The sequence below is a fragment of the Patiria miniata genome, unplaced genomic scaffold, assembly GCF_015706575.1.
Source record: "Patiria miniata isolate m_02_andy unplaced genomic scaffold, ASM1570657v1 HiC_scaffold_26, whole genome shotgun sequence".
NCBI lineage: Eukaryota > Metazoa > Echinodermata > Asteroidea > Valvatida > Asterinidae > Patiria > Patiria miniata.
The window spans coordinates 2,919,982-2,937,079 of record NW_024037065.1 but is presented as its reverse complement, the minus strand read 5'-3'; the positions used below and the strand labels follow the sequence as shown (position 1 = coordinate 2,937,079).

General features: G+C 40.6%; 2 protein-coding genes across 2 annotated transcripts; one reads left to right on the top strand and one right to left on the bottom strand.

The window, feature by feature from the left end:
• The first annotated feature begins 5,685 nt into the window (after positions 1-5,685).
• Positions 5,686-7,256, top strand: LOC119733823 (ATP-dependent DNA helicase Q1-like). Its single transcript, XM_038207193.1, has one exon. It carries the CDS (start codon positions 5,686-5,688, stop codon positions 6,799-6,801), a length of 1,116 nt encoding a protein of 371 aa, XP_038063121.1. The 3' UTR covers positions 6,802-7,256.
• A 1,547-nt stretch (positions 7,257-8,803) lies between these two features.
• LOC119733822 lies at positions 8,804-16,244 on the bottom strand. Its single transcript, XM_038207192.1, has 6 exons — positions 16,026-16,244; positions 12,465-12,724; positions 11,983-12,166; positions 10,548-11,225; positions 9,981-10,097; positions 8,804-9,457 (listed from the first exon to the last, which is right to left on the bottom strand). The coding sequence occupies exons 1-6, from the start codon at positions 16,242-16,244 to the stop codon at positions 9,086-9,088; spliced, it is 1,830 nt and encodes a 609-aa protein (XP_038063120.1). The 3' UTR covers positions 8,804-9,085.
• Between the last annotated feature and the right edge of the window lie 854 nt (positions 16,245-17,098).

The following is a 17,098-nucleotide window of genomic DNA, read 5'->3' as shown; positions in this document are numbered from 1 at the left end:
GTTGTAATGATCTTCATCACAGAAAAGTCGCAGTGGTGGATGGCATGGTGCTTGTTCAGAAACTGTCCAAGAAACCTGCAACAATGGTCACAGTGAGGAATCTCAGTGAGTGTTTCAATGACAGACTGATGAAGCTTACCGAGGACTTTGATGAGATCAATCTCGTCTTTGACACTTACAAAGCCGACTCCTTGAAGAACACCACTAGACTATGGAGAAGAAAAGGGAAAGATCCAGAAGAGTATCAAGTTAGAGACGAAACGAGCATAAAGCACATTGCAATGAGTAGATTCTTATCGCATGACCAAACAAAGTCGGATTTGACAGAGTACTTGGCTAAAAAGGTTGTGCAGTACAACACAAACTCCACCAAGCTGGTCATCACTTCATCCTCTGGTCATATCAGAAGCAATAGGGACGTGGTCCCTTTCGAGGAAGACAGTCACGAGAAAGGGACACATTGATGATCTGCCTGGCAGTGTCTGCAACAAAACGAAACATACAGGATGCAATGCTAACTTTTTTTTCACCTGACACTGATGTCCTGGTCTTAGCCATTGCTAACTATGATATGTTACCAAAGCACACCAATATTTCCATGGCTTCCGGGGTTGTAGAGATTGAGCCACTCTGGGATGCACTAGGTCCAGAAAAGGCTAAGGCGTTACCTGCATTCCATGCATTCTCTGGTGCGGAGAATACAGGAAGGTTCGCACGAATAGGAAAGGCCACGTGGTTAAAAAACTTCCCTGAGGCAGATGAAACCTGCATCAAGGCCCTAGAAATGCTTTCTGACAGACGACCAAGTGACAGAATTGGCGAGGTTGGTATGCGCTGCCTACAGTCCAAGAGAAATCTCCATCAAAAGCATTCCAGAACTTCGGTGGCATCTCTTCTGCAAGTTCATGGCGGAAAGTGAAAAACTACCTCCTACTCTCGGTGCATTCAAACAGCATATTCTTAGAGTCCATGTACAAGTTCAGGTATGGGGTCAAGCAAGTACTGCCCGACAAGTTCCTTTGGATCCATTGCAGAATGGCTACTACAAAGACGACGATGGGCAACTTAAGCCGACCACAAGTAATGTCCCACCAGCACCAAAGGCGATCATAGAGATGGTTAGGTGTCACTGCTAAAGTGACTGTTCGACACAAAGATGTTCCTGCAGGTCGCGGAATTTGCCGTGCACTGACTTCAGCCTCTGCAGCACACAGTGTGAAAATGACCCAGACTTGCTTGAGAACCACGATTCAGACGACAGTGATGACTGACTTCGATAAGATGTTTTAAACAGTCAAAGTGACATTTGTAAATGTTTCATAGTTGTCATTAATAGATAACTGGGCTCTGGTTACCATAAACAGAGAAAGAAACTTAACTTTTTTTGTGCGATATACTTTATTAAAGAAACGTGTGTGGGTGAATGGCATGAAATTGTGTATAATTTTTCCAAAATATGTAAATGTCCCTTCTTTTTGGTTTTTGACGGTTTTAATTAGTTCGATCGTATTCCTTGCCCTTTGATATTTATATTACATATCAAAAATCAACAGTCTAGTTACTTAGAAGCTGATATAGTGTGAATATAAACCTTTAAATGGCAGCCATTTTGAAATTCCAAGATGGCGGCTTAGATGACCTTTGAAAAAAATGGAAACATTGGTTTTTGGATTGAGCACATCATACGGATTCCAAAAATGTATAGCTTTGCTAATCCCCCCCCCAAAAAAAACCACGAAAATACACAGTGAACCGGACTATTCAGAAATGACTTCTGAAGAACAGAGTAACACTAGCTGAATGGAGCACAGCTTTGACCTGAACTGAGGTGGCATATTTTCAAGGGTAAAGTAAAAAGCAGAAAACTTCAGTTGCTTTACTCTATTGTCAATGGGATTTGCAACCGTAAATCGTCATTATACAACTGAATCTGAATTGTCAAAATAAGCTGAGAGACAAGGGTGTGTCCTTTGTACATCGAACCATCACAGAAATCTTTGATAATTTCATTATTCTGGTGTCTTTGAACAAGCTGGGCAAAAACATCATCGTTTTTCAAGAGGGCCTGTAAAGTCCGCAAAACACTGACATATTGAAAACTTGTAATTTTGCCATTTCCATTTCTTCCCATCACATACTCAACAGGTTCCACAAAATGAAACTTGTCTTTGACATAAGAATTAAGGTGGGAAGTTTTGCCAAAAAAAACTGATTGCTCCATTTGTGAATATGTGAAAATTTCTGCTAAATCTTCTTTCTGTGCTTGAGGCATTTGAATCCTTGCTTTTTTGTGAAGTTCTTCTATTGCTAATCCAAGTAAACCATTCACCTCTTCAGCAAGAAAAACTGCATGCCTGATCATTGACTTTGAACTTTTCCCTTAACCCTAAATCGAATGTTGTCGATTTGTAATCAGTGTCAAGAGGAACTTCAGGCTCATTTGCCACATCTACATCTTCATGTTCGTCATCATCAGATGATCTATCTGATCCAGACTGCAGGTGTTCTTCTTTGTGATCATCCTCGATGTCAATGTCATCTTGTAGTCTACCATACCTTTCCCAAAATGTAGAGTGCATTTGTTTCACATGATTTTGAAAAGATCTCATATTCTTGAGCACTCTTTGGCACCCTTCCACACTACAAGTTATAACTGACAGTGGCCCACTGTGCAAGTACCTGCAATGATTTAATAATCTGAGGAAGTTCATGGATTCATATGCACACCTGCAGCAATGAAAGTTCACCATATTTCAATCTAATTGTACCATATGTATGTATGTATGGTACTTTAATGCTTTTCAAGTTTTTTTACTGAGAATGACCACCAAAAGAAGTAAAGAAAAGTGTATCAATGTTTGACGAGCATGGCTTTTGATCCTTCGAACAGATTATTTGTTCAAAGACTACCGTAAATGACACAAATAAACTGCCACGTTGGAATGAAACAGAGAGGTGGTACAGATATATGGGAGGACAAAATGAAAGGGAGATGGCTGAGAAAGCAGTAAAGAGGACAACAATGATTTTTTTTAAAGTGTTGACAGTTTCTGAAAAGTAACAATTATCTTGTAGAATTGTGTAAACGTTTCAACGTCTGATCATGAATAAACTAACACAATTGTCTAAATGAACCAAGTTGGACCGATGAGAATAAGCCCAGGTTATGATGACAGCTCGGCATGTGTACTGGATGTTTGAAAGAAAAAAAGGAAATGTTCAAAGTTTTGCTTGAGTAACTCCAGCTGACATGCTTATATTCATTCACAAGAATAACCTGTTCGTTAGAATGTGGTAGCAAGAAACCCTAAAAAAAACAGCCTCTCAAAAATAGTTAATTTTCACCTCTAATATCCCAACCCACAGTTCATGTACATACCTCATACATTCAGCAGTCATTTACGAATCCTAATGATCGACTTGAAACAGACCACAAAAAAAGTGAACAATCTTGACGATTTTGGTGGCTTGTCCGTAAAAAAAACGCCAGTTCCAACCGCTGTCGTCCATTTTAATTTGATAATTATGTAAATGTATGCATCAAGTGATGAAATCGAAAAAAATCTGCGCGCGCGATGTATGTGGGTACCACACCGCTTTCAGGCGCCGCAAGTGTTGCTTTCCGCGACAACGCACCAGACGAAATTGAACTCACTTGCGGCGCCTGAAAGCAGTGTGGTACCCACATACATCGCGCGCACATTTTTTTTTCGATGTTATCATCACGTGATGCATACATTTACATAATTAGCTAATTAAAATGGACGACAGCCGTTGGAACTGGCGTTTTTTTACGGATAAGCCACCGAAATCGTCAAGATTTTTCACATTTTTTTTTGCGGTCTGTTTCAAGTCGATCATTAGGCTTCGTGAATGACTGCTGAGTGTATGAGGCATGTAAATGAACTCTGGGATGGGATATTAGAGCCGAGAATGAACAATTTTTGAGAGGCCATTTTTTTAGGGTCTCTTGCTACCACATTCTAACGAACAGGTTATTCCTCCAGCGCTACATGTGAATGAATATGAGCATGTCAGCTGGAGTTACTCAAGCTATTCAAAATTAATAATTTAAATTGTTGTTGATAAAAAGTTTTACTGACAAAAAAGTAAATTAATCTTTTAGTTGTTACGAATAAAACATGGACCTTGGATTATGTTAACATTGATACAAAATGGAAAGATTCTCATTATATCTGGCCTAGTTCAGTGACCCATCAGCAATCGTGCAAAGTCAAATTTAGCTAAGAAAATATGGAAGTACTTACTGACAAAACACAAATGTTCAGAGACTGGTCTCTCAATACAGTATGTGTGTGTGCTCATGGTGACAAGTGATGATATGGCCAGTTATATTGGAATCATTCCAAAAATTTAACTGTCACCATCCTACCTACCATGCCTTCGTAGCTTGATTAAATAAAGTTCCAGGGTTTTTTAAGGCTCCAGCGGCCATGTCAAAAAGCTGGACATTTCCGGCTATAAATTAGTCACTAACTAGGCCTATCTATTTGTACCCGAATATTGTCCCTTTTCATTCAGATTTGGGATCCAGCCATGATAGCAGATTAATTGAAACATTGATAGATGTAAATGTACATGTTTTAGTATCTGTAGTGTGGACATCGACACATGTGACCGCAAAACAAGCACAATCAGTCATCATGCATGCGTGTCATGTATATGCACGGTACGCAACCTCGTACCCAGGGTGTCGAACAGTACGCGCCCATCACTACCTGCTCTCTCACCCTGGTATTGGATCATTTGCATGTGCAAGATTTTTGCACACGTATGTAAATTAGTCTCCCTGTGGGCGATGTATTCTGGGCGCACGTAATAGTCTGGTTCCAAATTGAACTTCGCATCTTCGTCGCATTCATAACGTAGTCTGTGTGGTCTGGAACTAGATTTAATAACTTGATTGGAAAATACATGCAATACAAGGCCGGCCATGTAGTCTTCGGTGTGCAAATCAATCGTTGCCGATTGCTGATGTTGAAAACAAAGGTAAAAAGAGGCGAATCTATATTTATATCGACAACTTGTGAACAGAAAATTAACCAGACATCGTCACTTCAGTACTGCACCTCACATCTCCTCTTGTTTACTTATTTAATATTACGTGGTAGTGTACTGGACACTCTATTAGTAAAAATAGTACATGACATATTACATGTATTAATTAAGAGTGTAACTCAGACAATGTCACTGTCAGACGTGCAGACATAGACAGTTCAGGTTGCTAAAATTATTTAGATTAGGCATTTTTGGGGGGCTACTACTACTAAACTACTGTACAAGTACAAGTAATATCTACATTTGATGGCTCTCTCCTCGATCAGTTGCATGGAGTTGCCGGCATCTGCAATGTCATCCTGGCAAATGAACAGCTTTTGGCCCTCGGTGCAATATGCAGTAAATCAGTTACAGCTCAGTGTTAATCTCAAACCTGCACAGTGTCGGGCATTATGGGAACTGTTCAATGGACATGATGTGTTTGTCATTCTTCCCACAGGCTATGGCAAAAGCCTTATTTATCAGCTAGCTGTTTATATGCTTGGACATAAACTAAACATAAAAAATCCAAAACTTCTGGTAGTCACTCCTCTGAATGCAATAGTTCAAGATCAAGCCTCAAAACTTTCTAGCATTGGGGTCCAAGTTGGTATTCTTCGTGGTCATATGACTGGGTCTTGTCCTGATCATCAAAGTGATGAAGAAGAAGAAGAAGAGACGAACCGCATTTCATCTACAGATGTTTGTATTGCTGGGAGCACCGAGGAGCAACTACGCAAAGCAAATATTGTCTATGCCCATCCTGAAGCAGTTGTGTCATCTCGTCCCTATTTACTGTCTGATGCAATCCAAAATACCGTGGTTGCTACGGTGGTAGATGAAGCACATTGCATAGTAGAATGGGGTCTGGATTTTAGACAGGACTTTGCAAAGTTAGCCATTTTAGCTAGCCTATTTCCACATACTCCAACAGCTGCAATGACGGCAACCGCTCCCCAAGATTACAGAGAAGCCATAATTAAATCACTTTGCTTGAAGAAGCCAGTAATTATTAGCAGGAACCCCGACAGAGAAAACATCATGTATGCCGTAAAGAGTCGATTGCCCTCTACCCATGGTGTTCAAAGTTACCACGACATACTCTATCCAATAGCCATCAAGTTGCTTGAAGAACGCATCTGTTATCCATCCACTATCATTTACATGAAACTAAAGTACTGCGGCTATGCACACAGGCTATTTGAAAATGTACTTGGAGTTCATCAGTACTATCCAGAAACATGTGCTGGTCCAGATCACAGATTGTTCGGTCAGTATCATGCGCCCCAAACTGAAGAAATGAAACAAGTTCTGCTCAAGCAACTGTCATCACATCAGAACACATGCAGGGTTGTGTTTGCCACATGTGCAGTAGGGATGGGTGTAGATGCCCCAAGTATTCGCCATGTTGTACACATTGGAGTGCCACATACAATGGAAGCTTACTTTCAAGAGACAGGACGTGCAGGACGTGATGGTTGTCCAGCCACAGCCACTATGTACTTCAACGGTTCAGATATAGCAAAGAACAAGGCAGGCATGCAACAAATTATGCGGGAATTATGCCGAGGAGATAAATGCAGGAGAGCAACTATTCTTCAACATTTCGGGTACAAGCCAAGTGTCACACAGAGAAGCGCCCTCCATCGGTGCTGTGATATCTGCAAGTTGAAGTGTCCATGCCTTGAATGTGATATGGAATTATGTCTCAACCTCCTATATGATGATGGCGACTCACAGTAGGATTTGCATGAAATGTTGTAATTGCACAATCTTTCTGTACATGGAAAGTAAATCAACATCCGTCATGATCGACCCACACTAGCAAAAACTTGTCTTGTATCATCTCTTTATTGTCCAGCTTCAAAAACCGATCCCCAAAAATAAAACAAAGTACATGTAAAAAGATAAGCTCCCAATTATGCAATTGCAAGGAACACAACGATTATTACATGATGCCAGTCAATGTGTTTCTAGTCACACTGAAAAAAAAAAAATACATTTGGCGTTAATGGTGTAAAAAGTCAAATTGATTATTTTTATTTGCTCTTATAAATGTTTTGTCTTACAAGAACTCTGTGGTGGGATGATGGTCATGAAAGGTTTTTTCCTTTCTTTTTCAAATGTTCAAATGTTTTCGTAACATTAACATCTGTGTTTGTTGCAATGTCTGTAGGCTTTGCTACACAAAGGCATTGCCCGACCAAAACAACTTTTATTTGCAAAAAAAATCTATCTTGTGTATTTTAATTAATAAGAAAAAAATTGGACAGGTTACTGGCACACTTGTGTTTTTTGGTTTGCCTTTACAATAAACCTTCTTGGATACATTTGACATGTTTACGAATCCATGAGCTTAACTTGTCGTGATTGACATTATTGATCACACAGAAGGGGACCTTTGTGAAAGTGCTGTGTAATCTTCCTGCCCTGAAGCTAAATGGCTGTAGTTTACTCAAATCTTTAATGACCTGGTATTAATCCTTTGCAGCTGACCTATGAGTGTGTTTCACTGACAAATTGTGTACACTGGTATTACCAGCAAAATTCTCAGAAATTTTCTGCAGACCTGCTTGCGCTTTTGAGATTCGTTGGATAGCTTTCACAGTTTTATTTGGTCCCATGCACTGTATTTGTTTCTTGCCTTCTCTGTTGTAAATCTCTTGCATTAAATCACACTCCATATTGTTGCCAGGACCTCCTCTAATACTACAGAAACGTCCCCACAAAACTCTTTGGGCCATTTGGGGAGTTAAAAGTGCTTCCACCTGAGCAATAGCAACTAGCATTTCTAGAGCATATTTTTTCTTTTTCTGACCCATTGCATAGAAGTACAAAAGTAGCCTTTTCATGTTTATCAGGAGTCGACTTCCATCTCCTTCTTTAGTTGTGTCAATCATTTGTCGGAGAAACACATACATGTCAAGCAAACACATCCCATAAGATCTAACTCCATCTAAACGATTTACCGTTTGTGAAGGTGATGGTGTTTCATCATCAGGTTTTGACACTTTTACCGAAGACGGTTGCAGATTCGGAGTGGGAGGAGGTTTTGGAGGGTTAGTGATCTGGGACGTGTGTGCAGTGACTTGTATGTTTTCCTTCACATTCTCAACCACCACTTCAGCATTATCTTCAGGCTGTCTTACTGTGTAATTATGATCAAGGGCAACTCTGCTGCACTGAACCAATCTATCTTTGGCAACTATCATCTGCTCAGACTCATGACTGACTAGTACGTACTGATCCACAAATTCAGTAATAACCTTATCAAAATACAGCTCTGTGTGAGCTTGTCGTTCTCGCTGTAGTTTTGTAGGGATGTGCTGGGTAGGTTCAGATGAGATGTCTTTCATTCCCCAGAATTGACAAGCAGCATTCAGAAGGTATCCCTTGCCAACAGTCAGAAACAGCTGCTCACACGCTTCATAATTTTTGCCAGGAGTTGTCACATTGCGCCTTCCAATCCTCTCCCGAAAGTACTTCAGAGTACCTACATCGTGAGCTGACTTGTTGCTGAACAGCACATCGAAAGCCATCTGAAAATATTTGTGTAAAAAAAGAAAGCAAACAATCTGTTAGAAGTGGGAATGCAAGGGTATTTTAAAGGTTCAATAGAAAAGTGAGTTTTCCCATACTGTGGGCGTGGAAAGATACTTGGTTTTTTTTTAAAGAAAGTATTCAGGCTTATGGCATTTGGAACATAAACACACATCATTTTCAATGATTGCAAGTGGGATAAAAACTTCATCTTCAGTTCAAGCAAAAATAGTACATATTATATGCACACTGAACATGAGCTTTGCTGTGGTTATCGTAATCACATGTATGCATGATATAGAGTGATATGGGCAGTGATATTTTGGGATTATATCGCCACCATTGTTATAAACTAACCAATTAGGATTGAGGATTCAACTTGATTTGAAGATAAATGCAGAACATTGTTAAGAATTTAAGTGGGTTAAAAATGAGAGAAGGAACATCATCATCTACAAAATGTACGTTTTTTGTTTCTATCCAAAAATCAGAAAACTTCTAAAACAAGGTCAGGAAGGCTGCAAATTTTGTTGTCATGGGTGCTTTTTGGAAAGTACAGGAAAATGCATAATCCAAAACGTACATTCAAAAAAGCCTTTTTAGCATGCCAAATTTCACAGATGAAGGGGTACAGATGATCGAACCGCTGTCTTGCAGTGTGAACTCCAGCCCTGAGATCCTTTGCCCCGGCAAGCCGGACTCTTGTCAGCTGGTCACCACCAACAGGAATGTGGACGTGCTGTAGCGGATCAGCTGGATCCACTTGCATCATATGAGATCCTGGCTGGTCTGGTCTTGACTGAACATTCGGACATGAAGCTGGTGTATCAGACTTTGCTCCAGTTTCCTGTAACACATATTTAAAAAAAAAAAAAAAAAAAAAGGTAAATGCAATATTTGCTTTTGCTGTCATTTCCAGGAATGGATGGATTTGGGGTTAGTTTTTTTTTATAACAAATGTTGATACACTGACCCGTTTTACGGTTATGTGTTCATAATGTTGGGAAAACCAAGAAAAAAGTGCTGTTCGTGTAGTCTGGTTCCCTGACCCAACTTCAGATAAAACAAAGCCAAATGGATTTTTTTCGAGAAGGGGGCACATGTTTTTCCCCCCAAAAATGTCTTTATTTCACAACACATTCTTGTTTTATCATTTTTAGAGGGGGGTGGGGCAGGGACATTTTTATGCTGCCATATCACAGCTGGTACATGTGTACATGATTCTTCCAAACACACATGTACAGCAGAAGCAGGTTGATTCTTTGTGTTTCAAGGTTTAGTCTTTGTGTAGAATCACCATACAACACCCAAATTTAAATGTTTTGGTTTTTGTGTGTTAAGGAAGGGCAGCATGCATTATTTTATATTTGGCAATAACTTACGTTGTCAGTGCCTGAACAGATGCCAACACCCTCGTCTTGTAGATCTTTGGTATGGACATGATCATGGAAAGTAAGCTCGTCAGCTCCCAACATGCAGAAATCCGCATCCCCATCTCCCTGAGAAGAATAAGCATGCAATTTAGGTTACTTCAAAACTCAAAAGTAGAAACTTCTCATTGAATCAATTTCAATTGTAACCTTTCCAAAAAAGAGAAAATCACCCTATCCCTCACACTTTCCCCTCCTCAGGGACCCAAAACCGGTAACAACAATACTGTAGACACTGTTGTGCAAGTTCCAAATTTCCTTAAGGTTCTTAGTATTTGCTAATGGGGGAAAATTGCACTCTAATTAAGTTATGTTTGAACCAAAACAACTATACTTTATCATTTAGTCAGTGAATCAGCACATGTATGATATGTACGAGATAGATTGGATACGTCTGTACATTTGTCAAGTCTTATTTACAGCTATTATGATCAACTATCTATGTGTGTAAGTGTCATTATTTTTTCTTTAGTAAAATTTAAAAAAAAAAATGTTTTGGGTTGTGGTTGTAACAAATACATGGCCGGTGATTATTCCATTTGTATGAGACAGCAGGATTTTACTTTCAAAACATGCGTCTAACTTGTTCACACTTACTTCAGTTTGCTTTTCAACCAGTGGAGTTGCAGATTCTTTTCGAAATATATTATGGACCCATTCTTCGTATCTGCTAAGGATCTGGACCACTTCCCCATAGTTATTCTCGTTGCATGGGAGAATCTCTTGGGTAAACAGGGCACTCTTCTCCTTTGTAATGTCACTGTACTTGTGCTTGATGTGATGTGGTATGACCGACTTCATGAAAGCCAATGCAGGACAGCACTCGACAATGTCTCTTGCCACCAGAATCTTGTAGCTCTTCTTCAGTGTGTTGATTTCATCCTCGTTAGGCACGAAAGATGAGATGGGACACTGCTGGAGTGGTCGGGTTGGTTTGTCATCAGGCAGTTGTTCAAATGATATCCTGTCAAATACAATGGTGCTTGCAAAGTAATGTAAGTCAATGTTCTTTGCATCCTTCGTCATGTCATGTCGCAGAACCCGGAGGTCAAAGTTATCTCCAATAATCTGGAATTTGCTTCCCTTCTTGACCAGTTCCATTGCTTCCTCGTTGAAATGACCACCGATTTTGTTCAGCAGCACATCTTTTTGTGTGAAGGACTGGCATACTCCCACCCGCTGAAACTCCCTGTAGATCTGTTTGGAAAATAAATATTGAAACAAAAACCTGTATGATTGAATGACTTATTAAGATTTGGATAAAGTAAATATAAAGCCTTGATCTGGGGCTGATGATCCTCTTAATACAAAATTCTGGATTAAAAAAAAACATTTTGAATTTGAATTAACAAGACTTGACTGTAAGGTTTCAAATACATGTAGCTGTTTTCAGTGTGGATTTCTTTTGTACAGACTGTATAACCATGGAGGTAGAATTATGGTTTCAGAAATTCACCCACCATTTTACACAAGCACCACTTGAAGGGGACCGGGGGGGGGGGGTCCTCCACAGTGTCTCAGGCTTTGGGGGCAAAAAGCATATTTCATTTGTGGATTTTATTTGTGTTCATTATTGAAAACAAAGTGCCTGCTGCAGGAGTTATAATATTTTCCATCTTGAATATTTTCACTTGAGTGTCATGGAAAAGTTTGCATAACATTACATGAAGAATACTCTCACTCTGGGGTTTTGTTAGAATATACCATGGTCGCTGGTGTTAATATAAAATAACAGAAAGTGAAGAAAAAAATTGACTGAAATAGTCCTGGCATTGTGTGAAAGTGATCTCTTTTACCAATAATTACAACTTAGCAACTATTTCCCATATTCCCAAAGTTTCATTTACTGCACAGAACTATACAGCTTCATGCAGTTGTCACCAACAGAATTTCAAAATAAAACTAAGTGATTTTATCGGCAATTGATTTCAGAAAAACAAACAAACAAACTGACCTCCTTCTTGGCTGCTGATCTACTTAAAAGGATCGTGAACAGCTGCTGCAGTCTTCCAATGCGACAACTCCTCTGGTACAACAGCATTCCATATACCATGCAGATGACCGGTACTTTGGCATCCTCGAAGACATGTGAATCATCACTAGCTGTTGTCACAAGGACATCAAGTAGAAATGGACACCTGAAATGTACATTACTGCAATTATTTTTCACTTTTGTAAGTTTTATTTAAAGTATAATATATGCCTGTGACTGAGTTGGCAGTTTTCTGTACAGTTTTTACAACACAATAGAAATTTCGAATTAACTTGAACTGAGTCAGCATTTAAAAGGAAGAGCTTAAATGTTCACATGTTTGTTGGGTGGGTTGGGTTACAGAGTTGATCTGTTCTTTATCAATTCCTTCTAACAGGAACATATCATGCATTATTTGTTGAGGGGTGTACATAGGGATGACAAAGAGAACTGATGCCACCTACTGTTTATCCATCTCCTGGAGGATGTCTCTCCAATTGAAGTTGGAATGATCTGAGAAGTCGCATTTCCTGAGTATGGAACAACGCTGCAGACTGCAGCAGTTTGCTTTCACCTCTGCCAGACTCAAGTGCTTCACTGCACTCTGTATGGGTTTTATCCCCCACATGACGTTTGCAATGGAGTCTGGATCTCTACTTGACACTATTGATGACAAGCCGTTGAATTCTTCCACGCTCAGCAAGCGCTGATTTGAACTTGTGTACTGAAATTGAATGAAATGAAGAGAAAAAGGATGTCAAAATTAATTAAAAAGGCAACTGCGTAATACTGTTATTGACACGGGTATCAACAACTTCCATGTGACTGACTCACTAGTGCTCAACCATTATTGTGAGGCACTCAGCAGTTTATTAACCAGGGGAAATCAAAAGATCAAATTTTCATGACCCTTGATCCTGAGAAAAGTTGTTCTGCAAAAGCTGCAAATTTTTGGATGAACTCAATGCAAATTTTGCCTTTTGTTTTACATGATTAACTAGACATCTACAGAAATATGATTTAGGACGACACTTTGCAAATTGTTTGTTTCCAAATAAAAAATGTTTCCATATTCAGATTCAGAATTCTATTTCAAAGTGTAATTAGCCAGGATCTTCCAAACTGTAGTGACTATAGGCATTGTCCCCTGTCATGCCTGTAATTCAGTTCCCCCTCCCTCCCCCACCCCATTTAAAAAAAAGTTGGCGCCAAGGTCATTAACATGTCACACACTATGCACTTATCAATTGTTTCCTCCATCTTCCCCCCCCCCCCCCGGGCTGCCCCACCCAAGACGTGGGGGATTGTCACTTTTGAAGTGACAAAATGGGGGGAGGGGATGTGGGAGAGCCGGGGGAGGGGGGCAGGGGGAATTTGATAGGTGCAGATATAAACAATGTCAATGTATCATCAATATTAATAATCAATCGTTATCAAATTAAAATAAAAGCACAACACAAGGAATTATTAAGGTACAGTTTTGTAGGCCAAGCACATTTTTTTTTGAGAGTTAATATAAATGTAAATAAATCCAAGAAAAAAATCCCATACCCGTGCGAGACCAGTCTTCGTTGTGGTTTGCCCATAAGTTGCGCACTTATGAGGCAAAGACCTGGGACTTGCCGCTTCCGACGATGGACAGGCTTTCGGGGCAATTGGCCTTGGGGGACGGGCGCGGGCCTGGGCACCGGTGTTTGGCTCAAAAACCCGCCGTTTCGCAGTAGGAACACTCTGAGCAGGAGAAGTCAGGAACCGTTTGCTACGACTGGTACGACTTAGTGTCATTTTAGCGATGTTCACACGTGCCTCCTCCAAAAACGTAACCATTTTGTGCACCTTCGTTCCACAACTTCGGCAGAGTATGTCACCAACCAAGTCGCTCAAATCCGGAACGGGTACGTTGAGTTGTGACAGCAATTGCGGGAAATTCTTTTTTCGTCCAATGACTCCCCATAAGTGCGTTCCATTTTTGTCCCTTTTGGAGCACAGCATGCAAGTATCAGATTTGACTGGGGTACTTTTAGTTTTACAGGGACTGGGCGTCGCCATTGTAGAAACTCGGCAAGACTTTCTGGGCTAGAAAAGTTGTAGGCCTATCGTGTGTGACTTTCAGACTATTTCGCGCGCAATCTAACTTAACTTTTAACGAGCTTAAAAAGAAGTCACCAACTGTACGGTGTAATTCTTATAGATTTATGAATATGGAACATATGCTAATATTGTATTGTCGTTGTCCAATCAGAGCACAAGTACAGAGTTTCCTATCCAGGGTTTACTATTGGAAACGAGGTTGGAAATAAAGTAAGCACTGGGGACGAGGTTGGCACGGTACGAGTCTACGACCAAGACGCGACTGCATTGCACGCGCGTACGATGCATGCTTGAGGTCATGGGTCATGTATCCACTGACCGTGCGCGTGCGTCAACTTAGCCAAAATGCTTGGCGGCTGTTGCCTGTCATTCACTAATAATCAGTCTGAAGTGCGCCGGCATATTACGCGTGCGCTCTTGACCAACATTGAATGACAGGCAACAGTCGTAGGTGTACCGTAGCTCCGGTAAAAATTGTGCCCGCGCGCATATATTCATGCCTAGCTTAGCCTCGGCCTCGCGCCTGCTGCATGCAGTAAAGCTTCGTTCATCATGTTTGTGTATAAACATGTGCATGTACATGTACGTACGTACAGTACAGGCTAAGCCTACGAACATTTTGAAATTGGAGCATTACGGGAACCCGTCGATCAGCTCATCTGATAACGCTTTAGACCATGTGCAAGTGCTCAGACCTGATCATCGACTCATCCCTGGTTATAATGTGGTCCGGCCTAGTGCCCGGCCTAGCCTAGGCTGAACGGATGCGGCCGGACGAGGAGGCGAGGACGGGGTTGGATTAAACCTGCATGCTAGGCTCAATCCTACTCCCTCCAGTCTCATGTAATGCATGTCCCCAGGCCTTACCACATCCGACAAATAATTAATCTAAATCAACAAATATAAAACACATTGTGGCCTACCTTTGCACTGAGTTCGACATTGTCAGGTTGACAGGGGTGAGATTTTGTAGCACTGCCATGCATATCCCTCAGAATTAGAGCGGAGCTTTAGCTTGGCCTGATGCACGATGATCATCAATTTTACGAAAGAATGATCGTTGCGCGGCGTAGTACGCGTACCGTGTACATACAACGAATGCGCGCGTATGCAAGTTCCCGCCTAAATCAAAATTAAGTACGAATCATGTCATCAAATATATTTTTGCAAAGTACATTAATTGCACAATACCCAAAAGCTGAACAGACAAATCAGAGATGACGATTGTAACCACCACACCAATGTCTATGGTTTCAGCACTCTACTTGTTTTATTTGCAAAAAAAAAAAAATAAGATCTAAATCCAAGTCCACTTATTTTGCTGGCTATGTGGTATTTCAACAAAATACAGGAAAAAGAGGGCTTCAAAGATGGTGAGGTGACCGAGTGTAGAAAGGTAACGTTTCCCTTTGGTTGTCTTTATGCTTTGTGATCAGATGCACAAGAAAATTATGATTGATGGAGTTAGCCAATCACTTAAACTACAGTCCATCACTTGCAATTTTTGCTCAAAACGTACAGAAGGGTGCAAACAACTAACCTTATGAAAATTGATTTGAAATTGAGATCCTAGAATAGTGGTACAAGAATTTACTGAACTAAAAGTTTCTTAGTCATGTTTAGAATTACACCCAAATTCAGCGTCAGGCCACTTTCTCATTCAGCTACTAAATGTTGCCAATGAATCAACAAATGATTAAGGCTTGCATGAGCTTCGCCGAACTTAAAATAAATTCCTGATATAAGTTTTCAAACGATAATGTTATTAGTTAGGTTATTAGTTTAAAAGGTTAGACAGACAGCCGGCATATGATCTTTTAGTATACATGAAGGATACATTGTCAAGAGGGAAAAGGTATTTAGTAATACATCAACAGACTGAAACAAAGCTGGGGGTGGCAGACTTATCATTTTTTGCTATTGATTTTTTTTACATTCAGGAAGATTTCAATGACGAAGAATATGACACTGATGAAGGAGTTGGAGATAGGGGACATGAAAAAGATGATGTTGATGAAGAAGATAATGTTGTTGAAGAAGATGATGTTGATGTAGAAGATGATGTTGACGACAAAGATGAAGTTGGGGGACACGATTCTGACTGGGTCCCATCCGATAGTCTTTACCCTTTTTGTAAGTTGTACATGACCCATCGGCACAACCTATTCATAAGATGGAATTGGCATTGGAATGATCTACATTTGAAAATACATTTTCTTTTTTGCCCATCACTGACTAATATACTCATTGTATGAGAAGCCCATTTAGACAATACATGTATATTATGTACTTTTTTCAACAAGGATGAAGATCAAGACACAGTTCGTGAAGACCGGGACCTGGGAGAACGGGACCGAGAAGATGGGGACCAAGGAGAGCGGGACCGAGAAGACCGGGATGGAGAAGACCAGGACCGAGAATTCCGGGACCGAAAATACCGGAACCGAGAATATCTGGACCGAAAATACAAGAACAGAGAATTTCTGGAACGAGAATACCGGGACCGAAAAGACCGGCACCGAGAAGACAGTCAAAAAGGATACCGGGACAGAGGAGACCGCGACCGAAAACAACCGGGACCGAGAAGACCGGCAACAAGGATACCGCGACTGAGAAGTCCGGGACCGAGAAGACAAGCACCGAGAAGACCGGCAACAAGGATACCGCAACCGAGAAGACCGGCAACAAGGATACCGCGAACGAGAAGACCGCGACCGAAAATACCGGGACCGAGAAGACCGGCAACAAGGATACCGCGACCGAAAAGACAAGCACAAAGAAAACCTGCACCAAGAAGACTGCATGACTAGGAAACCAGGAGATAGCATGATGAGGAGAAAGAAAAATCCTTGAGTACACTGTATATATCTTTTTCTAGATTGAGAAATGAAGGCTCGCCTCCAGTTCATCCTCAACTGTCAACACAAATCTTTTGAGGCTATCTGAATATATCCAGTTTCTGTGCTTGCTTTTTTATATTACTACAAACAAGAACTTTCTTATAAGC

Bases quoted from the DNA above. Each gene is read 5' to 3' on its own strand.
- LOC119733822 (XM_038207192.1), bottom strand. From the start codon at position 16,244: ATGGGTCATGTACAACTTACAAAAAGGGTAAAGACTATCGGATGGGAC. The intron at 12,725-16,025 runs GTAAAAAAAATC...ATTCAATTTCAG, and splicing joins TCATTGAAATCTTCCTGAAT to TACACAAGTTCAAATCAGCG. The intron at 9,458-9,980 runs GTAAGTTATTGC...TTTTTTTTTAAA, and splicing joins TCTGTTCAGGCACTGACAAC to TATGTGTTACAGGAAACTGG.
- LOC119733823 (XM_038207193.1), top strand. From the start codon at position 5,686: ATGACTGGGTCTTGTCCTGATCATCAAAGTGATGAAGAAGAAGAAGAA.